This window comes from Leopardus geoffroyi, chromosome B4 (assembly GCF_018350155.1).
Source record: "Leopardus geoffroyi isolate Oge1 chromosome B4, O.geoffroyi_Oge1_pat1.0, whole genome shotgun sequence".
Taxonomy (NCBI): domain Eukaryota; kingdom Metazoa; phylum Chordata; class Mammalia; order Carnivora; family Felidae; genus Leopardus; species Leopardus geoffroyi.
Genome location: NC_059341.1, coordinates 11,973,852 through 11,987,290, shown reverse-complemented (window position 1 = coordinate 11,987,290; position 13,439 = coordinate 11,973,852). Strand labels below are relative to the sequence as shown.

General features: G+C 45.8%; 2 protein-coding genes across 3 annotated transcripts in view; both read left to right on the top strand.

Annotated features, from left to right (window-relative positions):
* LOC123591192 overlaps nt 1-3,422 on the top strand; it is a 75,095-nt gene extending 71,673 nt beyond the window's left edge. For both annotated transcript variants that reach the window (XR_006709159.1, XM_045465077.1), the window contains one exon: nt 3,164-3,422. The gene's annotated coding sequence lies outside the window, so the exon portion shown is untranslated. The remainder of the gene's footprint in view (nt 1-3,163) is intronic.
* A 199-nt stretch (nt 3,423-3,621) lies between these two features.
* Nucleotides 3,622-13,439, top strand: part of CCDC3 (coiled-coil domain containing 3) — a 118,709-nt gene continuing 108,891 nt past the window's right edge. The window contains exons 1-2 of the mRNA XM_045465076.1: nt 3,622-5,855; nt 8,480-8,654. Of these exons, the coding sequence (XP_045321032.1) occupies nt 5,482-5,855; nt 8,480-8,654 (549 nt within the window). The 5' untranslated portion in view covers nt 3,622-5,481. The remainder of the gene's footprint in view (nt 5,856-8,479; nt 8,655-13,439) is intronic.

Genomic DNA, 13,439 nt, shown 5'->3' with positions numbered 1-13,439 from the left:
AACGGGCATGCTGTAAGGAGCCTCTGGGTGAAGACCAACAGGCTAGTCACAGCACCAAGCTGTAGGATTTTGGAGCAAATCTATGCCTTGTGCTCGATATGAGTATTTTCCTTTTGAAAAATAGCTTCTATCTTGCTATCAGGCCCTGGTAGAGAATGCCTCACCATGGTGTATTGGGTGACCATGTGATCTGAGTTTCCCATCACGAACTAGGTATTGTCTGACCCACCAGCCATAAATTGTGTGTGTGTGTGTGTGCAGCAATCTATGGTCAAATGGGAATGGTTTGTGAAAGATTGAACAAGGAAGGTCCGAAATACAAGTAAGTTGAATAACAAGTGGCTTAGATTCCTTTTTTTTTAATTTATTTATTTAAAAAAATTTTAATGTTTATTTTTGAGAGAGAGAGGGCGTGCATGAGTAGGGGAAGGGCAGAGAGAGAAGGAAGCACAGAATTCAAAGCAGGCTCCAGGCTCTGAGCCGTCAGTACAGAGTTTGATGTGGGGCTCGAACTCATGGACCAGAAGATCATGACTTGAGCCGAAGTTGGACGCTTAACCAACTGACCCACCCAGGTGTCCCTTATTTATTTATTCTGAAAGAGAGAGAGAGCATGTAGGGGAGGCGCAGAGAGAGAGAGAGGGAGAGAGAGAATCCCAAGCAGGCCCCATGCTGTCAGTGTCCCTTATTTATTTATAGTGAAAGAGAGAGAGAGAGAAAGAGAGAGAGAGAGAACATAGGAGAGGGGCAGAGAGATAGGGAGAGAGAACATCCCAAGTAGGCCCCGTGTTGTCATTGTGGAGCCTGATGTGGGGCTCAAACCAACTGACCATGAGATCATGACCTGAGCCAAAAATCAAGAGTCAGATGCTTAACTCACTGAGCCACCCAGGCGCCCCTTAGATTCCTTTGACTCTGAAGGTGCATTGCCCCTTCCTTTTCCTTCATCTGTGGCCTCTTGGCCATGTTTCTGATGACCAGTTGACTCAGGAAGAAATAACTTAAGCCTGGTTTACAGATTGTTTTGTATTTCAAATGGCTATCACTCAGTGCTGCTCAGGCCCGAACATGAAGGACACTGGTGAAGGAAACTACTCCCAGTGGGTAGAGCTTCAAGCAGCACGTTTAGTTGTACACTGTGTCTAGACTCAGAGATGGCAGGTAGTTTGGAAAGACACTAACTTCTGGATGGTTGTAGTGAGTTGGTTGGGTTGGAGAGTATATTGCTAGTCAAGGTTCAACCAGAGAAACAGAAGCCATAGGCTTTTTATACATGAATATATATATATATATATATATATATATATATATATATGTATATATATATACACACACACACACACACATATATCTATATATGGCTTATATGTAATATATAATCTCAGCCTTATATATATATATATATATAAGCCTTATATATAATGTATAATCTGAGCCATATATATATGTGTGGATATGGATATGGATAGGGGCGCCTGGGTGGCTCAGTCAGTTAAGGGTCTGACTTCGGCTCAGGTCATGATCTCATGGTCCATGAGTTCGAGCTCCGTGTCGGGCTCTGTGCTGACAGCTCAGAGCCTGGAGTCTGCTTCAGATTCTGGGTCTCCCTCTCTCTGCCTCTCCCCTGCTCATACTCTGTCTCTTTCTGTCTCTCTCAAAAATAAAAAAAAAAAACATTAAAAAAATATGTATAAGGATATCTATAGTTACATATACTTAGAATATAGATGTGTGTATCTATCTATATGCATATACATAAAAGGAGATGAATTGGTTCACATGATTGTGGAGGCTGAACAGTCCCCACGATCTGCCATATGCAAGCTGGACACCCAGGAAAGCCGGTGGTGTGCTTCAGTCTGAGTCCAGGGGCCCAAGAACCCGGGGACCTAATGGTGTGAGTGGAAATGCTTCGTTCACTTTTAAGCCCGATCTTTCATTGATAGAATTGCTGCTTCCCCTCCGGGCTACCTTGAGCTCTGCTTGTGCAGAACTTAGTCCCCAAAGAGAAGCTGCTTGCCGGAGGACACGCCCATGGCCCCAGGTAATGAACCCCCCATCAGTGAGGCACTCTGCCAGACGTGACAAAGAAGAGAAGCATGACTGATGTTCCCGGTGAGGAGTCCAGAAGAAAGACAATCTCTCAAAGGTGCTTGTTTCTGGAAAATCCATTCTGGGTAGAGTTGGAAGAGATTTGATTCTGTCCGGTTTATACAAGAAGAGAGAAATCAGCCATACATACTGACTTTTTTTTTTTTTTTTTTTTTTTTTTGCTTGTCTAAATGGAAAGAAAAGTCAGGGTTTTAAGGCCTGTCGAAGTGGACAGATCTTTTCCAGGCCTTGGAGATGCCTGAAGATGCATTTGAAAAACTTTCTTACCATCTTGTCTGTATAAATTGCAGCATACGACAAACACAGAGCAGGGTCGCCGGTTAATTCAAATTTCATGTTAGTCCAATTACATACTGATTTAGCCATCACTGGTGATTATGCTAAGGTTATTACTCTGCATATATTTACTTCTAGATGAACGGCCCACTTGTACCTTTAAAACACTGCCTATTTTGTCCATATTCTCATAATGTAGTTAAACGCATATATTCTGGAGTCTGATGCTGGGGTTTGAATCCTGGCTCAGTCACTGTCTAGCTCTGTGATCTTGGGTAAGTCAGTTAACCTCTCTGTGCCAAAGTTTCTTTATCTGCAAAAAGAGGATGATAGTAGTATCTACTTAGGAGTGTTGTTTGGAGAATTAATTCAGATAACACAGTCAAACTCCTTACAACTGTGCTTGGTCCACAGTAAGCAATAAATACATGTTAGCAATTATTAATATTGTAATTTGGCAACACTTGCTCTAAGTTGGCTTGCCAGGAATATAAGCCATTGTATATCCCCTCTCTGTCTTTCTCTAGCAGACCTACAGAATACCTACTAACTAGCTGTTACGGACTAAATTGTCTCTCCTTCCTTCTCCTCCCAAATTCACACGTTCAAACACTAACCCACAAGGAGACTGCATTTGGGGGTAAAGACTTTAGAGAAGTAATTAAGAACAACGAGGTCACAAGAGTGGGGCTATTCGGATAGGATGGACGTCGTTATATGAGGAGGAAGAAACATCAGATCTCTCTCTCTCTCTCTCTCCCTACATGCACAAAAGGAAAGGTGGAAAGGCCGCGTGAAGACACAGAGGGGAGGCAGCCATCTACAAGCCTGGAAGAGAGACTACACCAGAAACTGACCCTGATGACGTCTTGACCTTGGGCTTTTGGCTTCTAGAACAGTAACAAAAGAACTGTCTGTGCTTTGAGCCACCTGTCGGTGGATTTCGCTATGGTAGCCCTAGCAGACGGAGACGACGACATTATGAAATTTCCTATATTACATATTCAGCGAGAGACAAGCGAGCAGTGCTGATATACGGTGTCTGATGTTATCCTTGAACACCATTTACCCATTGTGTGAAAATCTGGTATCTACCAGGGGGTTTGGGGGTGGGGGTCATATACCATGAGGGCTACTGTTATCTCGAGCCCCACTCTTTTATTTTTTTAAAGATTTTTTTTATGTTTATTTATTTTTGAGAGAGAGAGAGAGAAAGCATGCACAAGTGGGGGAGGGGCCGAGAGAAAGAGAATCTGAAGCAGGTTCCAGGCTCTGAGCTGTCGGCCCAGAGCCCAGTGCAGGGCTGGAACCCACAAGCAGTGAGATCATGATCTGAGCCGAAGCTGGACGCCTAACCGACTGTCTGGTAGGCGCAGACACATCTGTCTGTTTTTAGGCGCATCACAGAGGGTTTTGTAAGAAAAAGAATTTGGTCGATTGAGGCGCTGAGCAGATTCTGGGCTAGTGTGACAGAATGTTAGCTGCGGTTTCCCATTCTCTTAACAGCGCAGGGCTGCCTGGAGTCCTGGCGATCCCACTTCCGGGGATGCCCAAAGCCCTCCCTTGGATGTCCCCCTCCTGCCCGAGATGGCCTCTCTTCTGGCCTCTTCCTCCTGACTCCCTGTCCTGCAGGGGAGGGACCTGCACGGGAGAGTTGCCTTCAAAGACTGCCCTTGCTGGGTGGCAAGCAATCATGAATTAAATTCCCCCGGCTGAAGATTTAGGGGCCACAGGGAGAAGACTTGGGAGCCAGGGGGAGGTGAGGCCCAGACTTGAAACCTTGTCTCCTGCAGCTTTATCCTCTCTTCTCCTTACCTTTCCTTCCAGAATTCCCTGAGTTTTCCCTTCAACGCATAGAAGAATTTAGCTGTGTGCCAAGGCTCAGACTTGCAGAAATAAGATGCTTAAGGAACAGAGGCTTCTGTTTTAAGGCAGTTCTGCTTATAAATTTATTATAAATATACATATAATACCTATGATATAAGTACCATGGGATGCACATTACATGCATGATTATATGTATGATGTAACACATATAAAAATATAAATGTATTTATAAGTGATCATCCTCTTTTTTCTTCTTACTGCATTGGGAAACACTTAACGGTAGTTCAGAGATAAAAGGAGCGGGTGAGTTTAGAGAGAAAGAGACTGTTGAGCCTGGATCTCCCTCAGACTCCTGCACTGACGCACGGACGTGTGAGAAGCTGGGTGGAATTTACTGCATTTATTTCTCAGGTGTAGGGTGTTCAGAAGCTGTAAATAGGAATTATGTAAATCGTGCAGCTTTAGGAAAATCAGGACAGCATGGCTTTTCGAATCTTTTATGAAGGCTTTCCTGAGATTACCATTAAGTCATAAGCAACATGAGAGAGAGCGAGCGAGACAGATCGGCACAAGTTTATTGGCCCGCGCTGGGTTTCCCAATTCACCGCTGCGAAGCAAAAGTCAGATTTGATCTCGACGCGTGTTGACTCTAAAAGAACGACCCAGAAAATGTCAACACGTCTACACGGTACTCACGCAAAGGAACAGCGATTGTTGGTTTGGAACAGGCTTTCCGCCTGGAGAGCTCCGACACAGCGCATCGTGGGGCGCGGGAGGAGGGCCGGGCCGCGGCTCCCAGCAGTCAGTGACCGTCTCCCGCAGGCCCCGCACTCCCCCAACGGCGCGCGGGGCCTCGGGGGACCGGCCCTGCGCGCCGCAGCTCCCGAGCGCCCCTGGCCGGCCGCCCACCTCCGCCCCGGCCGCCTCTCCGCCCTCTCCCGCCGCAGCCCACGCCCCGTCGCGGGGGGCAGGGCAAGAGGCGGGCGGCCGGCCCGCCCCGAGACCCTTTAAAGCGACGCGGACGCGGGCCGGGCGCCGCGAGCCCGGCGGCGGACAGTAGCGGCGCGCCGAGCCCAGCGCGCAGGGCTGCCCTTCGCGGGCCGGCGGGGCGGGCGCTCCCGGCTCCCCGACGCCTCCCGCGCCCGGCGGCCGCGCGCCCCCGCTCTGCCCTGCTGGTCCCGGGCGTCCCCGCCATGCGCCCTGGCTAGTGCGCCCGGGGCGCAGCGCCGACCCGGGCCGCGCCCGCCGTCCGCTCCCGCCGCCGGCATGCTGCGCCCGCTGCTGCTCGCCGCGCTCTGCGTGGCCGGCCGGCTCGGGGCCGCCCGCGGCTGCCAGCTGCCCTCGGAGTGGAGACCCCTGAGCGAGGGCTGCCGCGCCGAGCTGGCCGAGATCATCGTGTACGCCAAGGTGCTGGCGCTGCACCAGGAGGTGCACGGCCTGTACAACTACCTGCCGTGGCAGTACGAGCCCAGCGACGCGGGGCTCTTCTACTCCGCCGAGATCGAGATGCTGTGCGACCAGGCGTGGGGCAGCATGCTGGAGGTGCCCGCGGGCTCCAGGCTCAACCTCACCGGCCTGGGCTACTTCTCGTGTCACTCGCACACCGTGGTCCAGGACTACTCCTATTTCTTCTTCCTCAGGTGAGCGCGGCCCCTCCCGCCCACACCACCTCCTCTGCTCGTTGGCCTGACTTCCCGAGGGCACCGTTATCTGGAGCCGGCTCAGCACCTCCAGGGAAAGCTGTCCAGGCCCTATTAGAATATCCCTTGGGCTCCTTTCCTTGCTCTTTATTCTCTCCTGCTCTGTCCCACGTCTAGACATGGGGGCCTGGGGGCCTTTGGCTAAAGCTGTCGAAAAAACAGGGGTAGTTTCTCTGCTGAATGCACAGAGGAGTGTTTCCAGCAAAAGCTCAGGGTGGTTTCCAAAATCCTTTTGACTCCTTTTTTTTTTTTTTTTTTTTTTTTTTAATTTTTATTTTAATTGGATTCACTGGGAGTAGGTTGAGATGCTGAGGGGTAAAAAAAGAAACAAACTTTGAAATCAGACTGTTGGAGTTCTGGCTCTGCTCTTCGTGTGAGTTTTGAGCAAGTTGCCTTCTGAAGAACCTCCATACTCTCCCTTTCATAATGCGAGAAACAAGGTTGGTGGAGACTAACACACAGTAATCATGCAGAACACCTGGGACAGGTTAGAGGCAGAACAAATAGTCCCTCTGCCACCCCACCCCCCCTGCTTAAATGCCAAGATAGGAATCCTGCAGAATGCATCCCAGCTGTCCCTTTGTTTCCCCCCCCCTTGTCCACCACCAGCAGACCTCAGTGCTGGGCTTTTCAGAATAGCAGAGGTTTGTGTGGGGGCCTGCTGGGGGGTGGGGGGAAGACAGTCTCCCAGTGCTTGGAAGAGAATAAATGAATCCGGCTGGAAGTCCCTCTCTGACTGGAGACTCCTGGAATCTTGTGAAGTTCCGTGAAGATTGGCCTGCAGTCACGATGGAATTCACGTGTATAAGAATTCAGTCAATGGGCTTCAAGTTTGAAATAGAGACTGGCAGGTGCAACGCTAAATGCATTGGCTGTCTCCAATTGAATGAGAGTGACACAGAGCAGCTGAGGGGAACATGGAACTGGAAACTAACCTACATGTCAAGCAAGGGAGTGAATTGATCCACAGTTAACACTAGTGATGGTTCCAGTCTTCTCAGTCCATAAAGTAGCACTAAGAACATTTGGAATGACTATGACCTCAGTCTGCAGATCACTTTTAGCTCTTGAGATTTCCCACCACTCTGGGAAAGAAAACCTTAAGGTCCACCGAGGGGCGTTCATAAGCTCGTGGCAACACATGTTTTCTGTATCGAAGCCAGATCTCTAAGTTTAGAATACATGGCGTGCTTTGTGTTTGCTGCCGTGGTTTAGCTAGATTAAGTTGTTTTTCTTCTTTTAATTGCTGTTGAAATATAGTTTCTAAATAAAGGCAGCGAGGAGTGAGACCATATTCTTCTTGATACAAAGAAACTTAGATTTTTCATATTTTTCTTTAGGAAGGACACCGAGAACCCAGCTATAAAGCTATTAATCACTGAAACTTTATTTTCCAAAGAAGTAAGAGCTGGAGAACTTGAGCAGACATGATTTATTTTCTGATTTTATCATGAAAGAGTTTTGTCCAGGGGCTCTGTGGTGGTCAGCCAGCTCTTTCTTCTTTCTCTTTGACATATTTACAAAAACTTAGGGCAGAAATACAGAGTCAACTGGTAGTCTGACAGATTTCCATTTCACAGAGCTGTGTTGCCCCGAAGTGTCCTGACAACTGCATACAAATCATTCCTCTGCTGTTACTCTGGACCCAGTGAGGCAAGAACAGATTCTGGGCACTGTCACTGGGGAAAGCGGCAATGGCCGCTCCCTGGTCTGCCCTGCACCTTTTTGTGCTGGAGGTTAACTTCTACCTGCCCTGTCTCTGCGTGATTTATCTTTGCAACAGGCAATTTGTCCTTTGTAAAAATGTTAACATCTGAACTGCACTCAATCCATGCCAGATACTTTTTCTTTCTCTCTTTTTTAAAACTTTTTTTTTTAAATGTTTATTTTTGAGAGCGAGAGACAGAGCTTGAGCAGGGGAGGGGCAGAGAGAGAGGGAGACACAGAATCTGAAGCAGGCTCCAGGCTCTGAGCCGTCAGCACGGAGCCCGACGCGGGGCTCGAGCCCACAAGCCTGGAGATCATGACCTGAGCCGAAGTCCGATGCTCAGCCGACTGAGCCCCCCAGGTTCCTCTTCACTTTACAATGCAGTTCTTACACTACCACCAAGAAGGTGCTATTCTCCTCCTCTTTTTACAGACTGGAACAGTGAAGCTTAGAGAATTTAGAAAATTTGTGTCTCCTGTCAGAAGACAAGTAGCAATGGCAGGATTCGAACCTTACAACTGGCTTATAACTGGTCCTTATAACTGGCTTTCCTTTCATCAAGAAACAAGGGACACCCTGTGAGAAAGGCCACTTGGGCGATATACAAATAGACCAACACATCTGCATCCCCTCTCCCCAACCCTTCACCCAAACTCATCTGTTGGAAAACCTTAAGGATAGATTCGTGCAATGTGAGGCAGGGAAACCATTAGAAATAGTAAGTCCTCTAATGAGAGCCATGAGAGACATGGTGGTGTAAAGGCAAGATTGTCACGGTCTTGACAACTGTTGATTAAAGCTGGTGTACCTTATGGCTGTCCAGTCTGCAGTTCTGCTTTTTTTTTCCCCCCATTAGGATGGATGAAAATTATAACCTCTTGCCTCATGGAGTCAATTTCCAAGATGCTATCTTTCCAGACACTCAAGAGAACAGAAGGATGTTTTCCAGCCTTTTCCAGTTTTCGAATTGTTCTCAAGGGCAGCACCTGGCAACTTTTTCCAGCGACTGGGAGATCCAGGAAGACAATAGGGTAAGAAATGGCTGTGCCCTACGTCACAGCAAAGTAATAGAAAAGCTGCATCTTGTCTGAATTTTGTGACCAAAGGAGTCAAGAATACTCTTCCAGAAGCCCAGACCAAAGAGTATTATCCCTCCCACTCCTCTGGCAGTTAAAAAAAAACAAAACAGAACACTGTTCGTAAACTGTAGCTTCCTGAGGCTTTACTACTTGGTATTGGGATCCTCATAAAGTGAGAGAACAAGATGGAGTGAAGGTGGGCACAGTGCCTCAGTTTCCTCTCCTGTAAAATGGAAACAATCCACATCATAGGGCTGATGCAATATGATTTAGCTATGTAAAAAAAATGAAAATATGTAAAGCCCTTAGCGTAGTGCCTGACGGAGTATGTACTCAATACATGAGAGCTGTTATGACTATTATATCATTGATGTTGTTGATAGCAAAAGGCTCTGGGCAGTCTTTTAAGGGAGAAGAAAAAGTCCTCAAGGAAATGATTGCTATAGCTAACACTTCTTTGATGGTTAACTCTATTTGTTAAGACATAGAGATACAGGGTGGCCAAAATGGTTGTGGAATGTAAAGGTTAAGATAGTTTTGGGTAAAGGGGCGCCTGGGTGGCTCAGTTGGTTAAGTGTCCAACTCTTGATTTTGGCTCAGGTCATGATCTCACGCTTTGTGAGACTGAGCCCTGCTTTGGGCTGTGCCAAGATGACGCACAGCCTGCTTGGGATTCTCTCTCTCCTTTTGTCTCGCCCCCTTCCCACCCGCCATGTGAGCACGTGTGTGTGCGCATGTGCTCTCTCTGTCTAAAAATAAACTTAAAAACAGTAATTTGGGGTATGAAAATATAAAAGGGATCTGTCCATCTGGGACAGATGTCAGAGTTGGGGGCAGATTTTGAAGACTGTCACTTTCCCAAATAGCATTGGCATATTCGAGCCAGCTGGGGCTGGCTCAGTAGAGGAGGTGGCCAGTCCCAGTCTCTTAAAAACATCCGAGATGTTTTTAAGGCAGTGTGACAGACTGACTTCTGGGAGTGTTCTGATGTGGGGTTTTGGGTATCCCACGGGACAAGGACTCATATTTTTTGAGTTAATAACCTAATTTGCACATGTTGAGTGGCTCATGAGGGTCCCCAAATCTAGAAGTATAAAATGGTAGTCAGTAGTTTCTCTCTCATCTCTGACACCCACCCACCCATTTCCCACCTACCCTTCAAGTAGCTACTGTTACTAGTTTCTTATAAATGTTTAATGAGTATTTTCATCCAAGAAAGAATTCACACTTGTATATTTACTGTGTTCTTTTACGCAAATGGCAGCCCACTCTATACACTTTGCTATACTTTGGCTTTATTCACAAATAGATCTTGAGGATCTTTCCATATCAATGCAGATCAAGTTGCCTTAAAGAGCTGCATAGTGTATTCCATTGTATGCATGTCACTGTGTGTGTGTGTGTGTGTGTGTATTTATTAAATATAATTTATTGTCAAATTGGTTTCCATACAACACCCAGTGCTCAACCCAACAGGTGCCCTCCTCAATGCCCATCACCCATTTCCCCCTCTCCCCCATCCCCATCAAACCCTAGTTTGTTCTCTGTATTTAAGAGTCTCTTATGGTTTGCCTCCCTCCCTCTCTGTAACTTTTTTTTTCCCCTTCCCCTCCCCCATGGTCTTCTGTTAAGTTTCTCAAGATCCACATATGAGTGAGAACATATGGTATCTTTCTCTGCCTGATTTATTTCACTTAGCATAATACCCTCCAGTTCCATCCATGTTGCTGCAAATGGCCAGATTTCATTCCTTCTCATTGCCAAGTAGTATTCCATTGTGTATATAAACCACATCTTCTTTATCCATTTGTCAGTTGATGGACATTTAGGCTCTTTGCATAATTTGGCTATTGTTGAAAGTGGTGCTATAAACTTTGGAGTACATGTGCCCCTATGCATCAGCACTCCTGTATCCCTTGGGTAAATTCCTAGCAGTGCTATTGCTGGATCATAGGGTAGTTCTATTTTTAATTTTTTGAGGAAACTCCACACTGTTTTCCAGAGTGGCTGCACCAGTTTGCATTCCCACCAGCAGTGCAAGAGGGTTCCCATTTCTCCACATCCTCTCCAGCATCTATAGTCTCCTGATTTGTTCATTTTAGCCACTCTGGCATGAGGTGGTATCTCAGTGTGGTTTTGATTTGTATTTCCCTGATGAGGAGTGACGTTGAACATCTTTTCATGTGCGTGTTGGCCATCTGGATGTCTTCTTTAGAGAAGTGTCTATTCATGTCTTATGCCCATTTCTTCCCTGGATGTTTTTTGGGTGTGGAGTTTGGTGAGTTCTTTATAGATTTTGGATACTAGCCCTTTGTCTGATATGTCATTTGCAAATATCTTTTCCCATTCTGTAGTTTGCCTTTTAGTTTTGTTGATTGTTTCCTTTGCAGTGCAGAAGCTTTTTCTCTTCATGAGGTCCCAATAGTTCATTTTTGCTTTTAATTCCCTTGCCTTTGAGATGTGTCAAGTAAGAAATTACGGTGGCTGAGGTCAAAGAGGTTTTTTTCCTGATTTTTTCTCTAGGGTTTTGATGGTTTCCTGTCTCACATTCAGGTCCTTCATCCATTTTGAGTTTATCTTTGTGAATGGTGTAAGAAACTGGTCTAGTTTCATTATTCATGTTGCCATCCAGTTCTCCCAGCACCATTTGTTAAAGAGACTTGTCTTTTTTCCATTGGATATTCTTTCCTGCTTTGTCAAAGATTAGCTGGCCATATTTTTGTGGGTCCAAGTCTGGGTTCTCTATTCCATTGATCTATGTGTGTGTTTTTGTGCCAATACCATGCTTTCTTGATGATTACAGCTTTGTAGTAGAGGCTAAAATCTGGGATTGTGATGCCTCCCACTTTGGTCTTCTTTTTCAATATTACTTTGGCTATTCGGGGTCTTTTGTGGTTCCATACAACTTTTAGGATTGCTTGTTCTGGCTTTGAGAAGAATGCTGGTGCAATTTTGATTGGGATTGCGTTGAATGTGTAGATTGCTTTGGGTAGTATTGACATTTTAACAATATTTATTCTTCCAATCCATGAGCATGGAATGTTTTTCCATTTCTTTGTATCTTCTTCAATTTCCTTCATAAACTTTCTATAGTTTTCAGCATACAGATCTTTTACATCTTTGGTTAGGTTTATTCCTAGGTATTTTATGGTTCTTGGTGCAGTTGTGAATGGGATCAGTTTCTTTAGTGTCACAATATATTTAATCAAGCTCTCTGTTAATAGGCGGTTGGGTTAATAGATGGTTAATAGGACGTTGCTATTAGAGAATGCAGACATGTATGAAATTATACCTCGTTTTGTGGGATTGCTGAGTCCAATTTTTAGCAAATACTATGTACCTAGTATAAAGCAGCTGCTGTGTTAGGTGCTAGACTTTCAACGTTGAGCAAAATACAAAGTCCCTGATCTCCTAAAGTTTATAGTCCTATTGTTGGTGATTGACACAATCAAAAGGCCCCATTAGTGACTTCATAATTTTTAATGGAAGCAAATGATCCAAAAAATAAATAAAAAGAGAGAATCTGACCTCGACTTCAGGGTTAAGAAAGTCTTCTCTGCTGAATTGATACTGGAGATAAAATGTGATGGATGAAGTGACCTCCTGGTTAATGTTGGGATCAGGGAGAGATGAGTGTAATCCAAAGGAGGACAGTCTGTGGAGAGAGGCCCTGTGGTAGCATAGTACATCATGCATTTGAGGGCATGAAAGAAAGCTCTTGTGTCTGGAGCAAAGGGAGTAAGAAGGATGAGGCAAGAGCTTGAGGCAGTGCTAGACCTAGTGAAGATTTGGGTTTTGTTCTGTGAATGGGAAGCCTTTTGTTTTCTGAAAGGAGGGGTGATGGGATGAAACTTACATTTGGAAAAAACGAACTGGATTGGAGGAAATCCAAATGATGTGTTGAGAACAGGTAGTGGTTATAAAGCTACCAGATAGTTGCTGGACTAGGGTAGAGGCAGTAGGGATGGAGTAAAGGAGGCAAATTGGAGAGTGATTTGGGAAATGAAATTAGTAGGTATTGCTGATGGTTTGGTGGGAAAGGAGGTGGGCGAGGGTCAAAGATAACTCCTGTGTTTCTGGCAGGTAAACCGCATGCCAGGACCAACACTGAGAAATGTAGGCAGGAAAGGTTTGGTGGAGGAATTCATATGGCAGATGTTGGACATACTGAGTTGCAGTGTATTTGAACCATCTGAGTCATTTTGAGCCAAGTGAGATCTGGAATAGGTGATTGCATCTCTAAGTTTGGAGCTTTGAGAAGAGCTCTGAGTGGAGTATAGACCTTTGGGACTTAACAATAATTGGGTGTCCGTTGAGACTGAATATGAATGAAACTCCCAAGGGAGAGTACATAGGAAGAGCAGAGCATGGGCCCTAGGGTAGGACTAAGCCTTGTGGGATGCTAAACCTGGTTGAGAAGGAGCAGTCAGAGAGGGAAAGGGAAAACTAGGAGAGTCAAGGATACAGGGTATTTGCATAAGTATGAGTGATAGAGCCAAAATCTGTTGAGAAGTCAAGTAAATTGATGACTGAAGAGCAACCTCTCTTTGGTGGTCTAAATGAGAACCTAAACTTCCCTAAAAGAGGGAGTAGGGTTATGGGGGATGAGTGAGGGTGGACAACTCTTTGATGAAGTTGGCCTGTGGATGGCTTAATACATATAAGGCTGCAGATGACAGGGCAGAGTAGTTGAGGGGAGGTGTCTTGTTGTATTTAAAGATGGCGGCCATTCTGTTC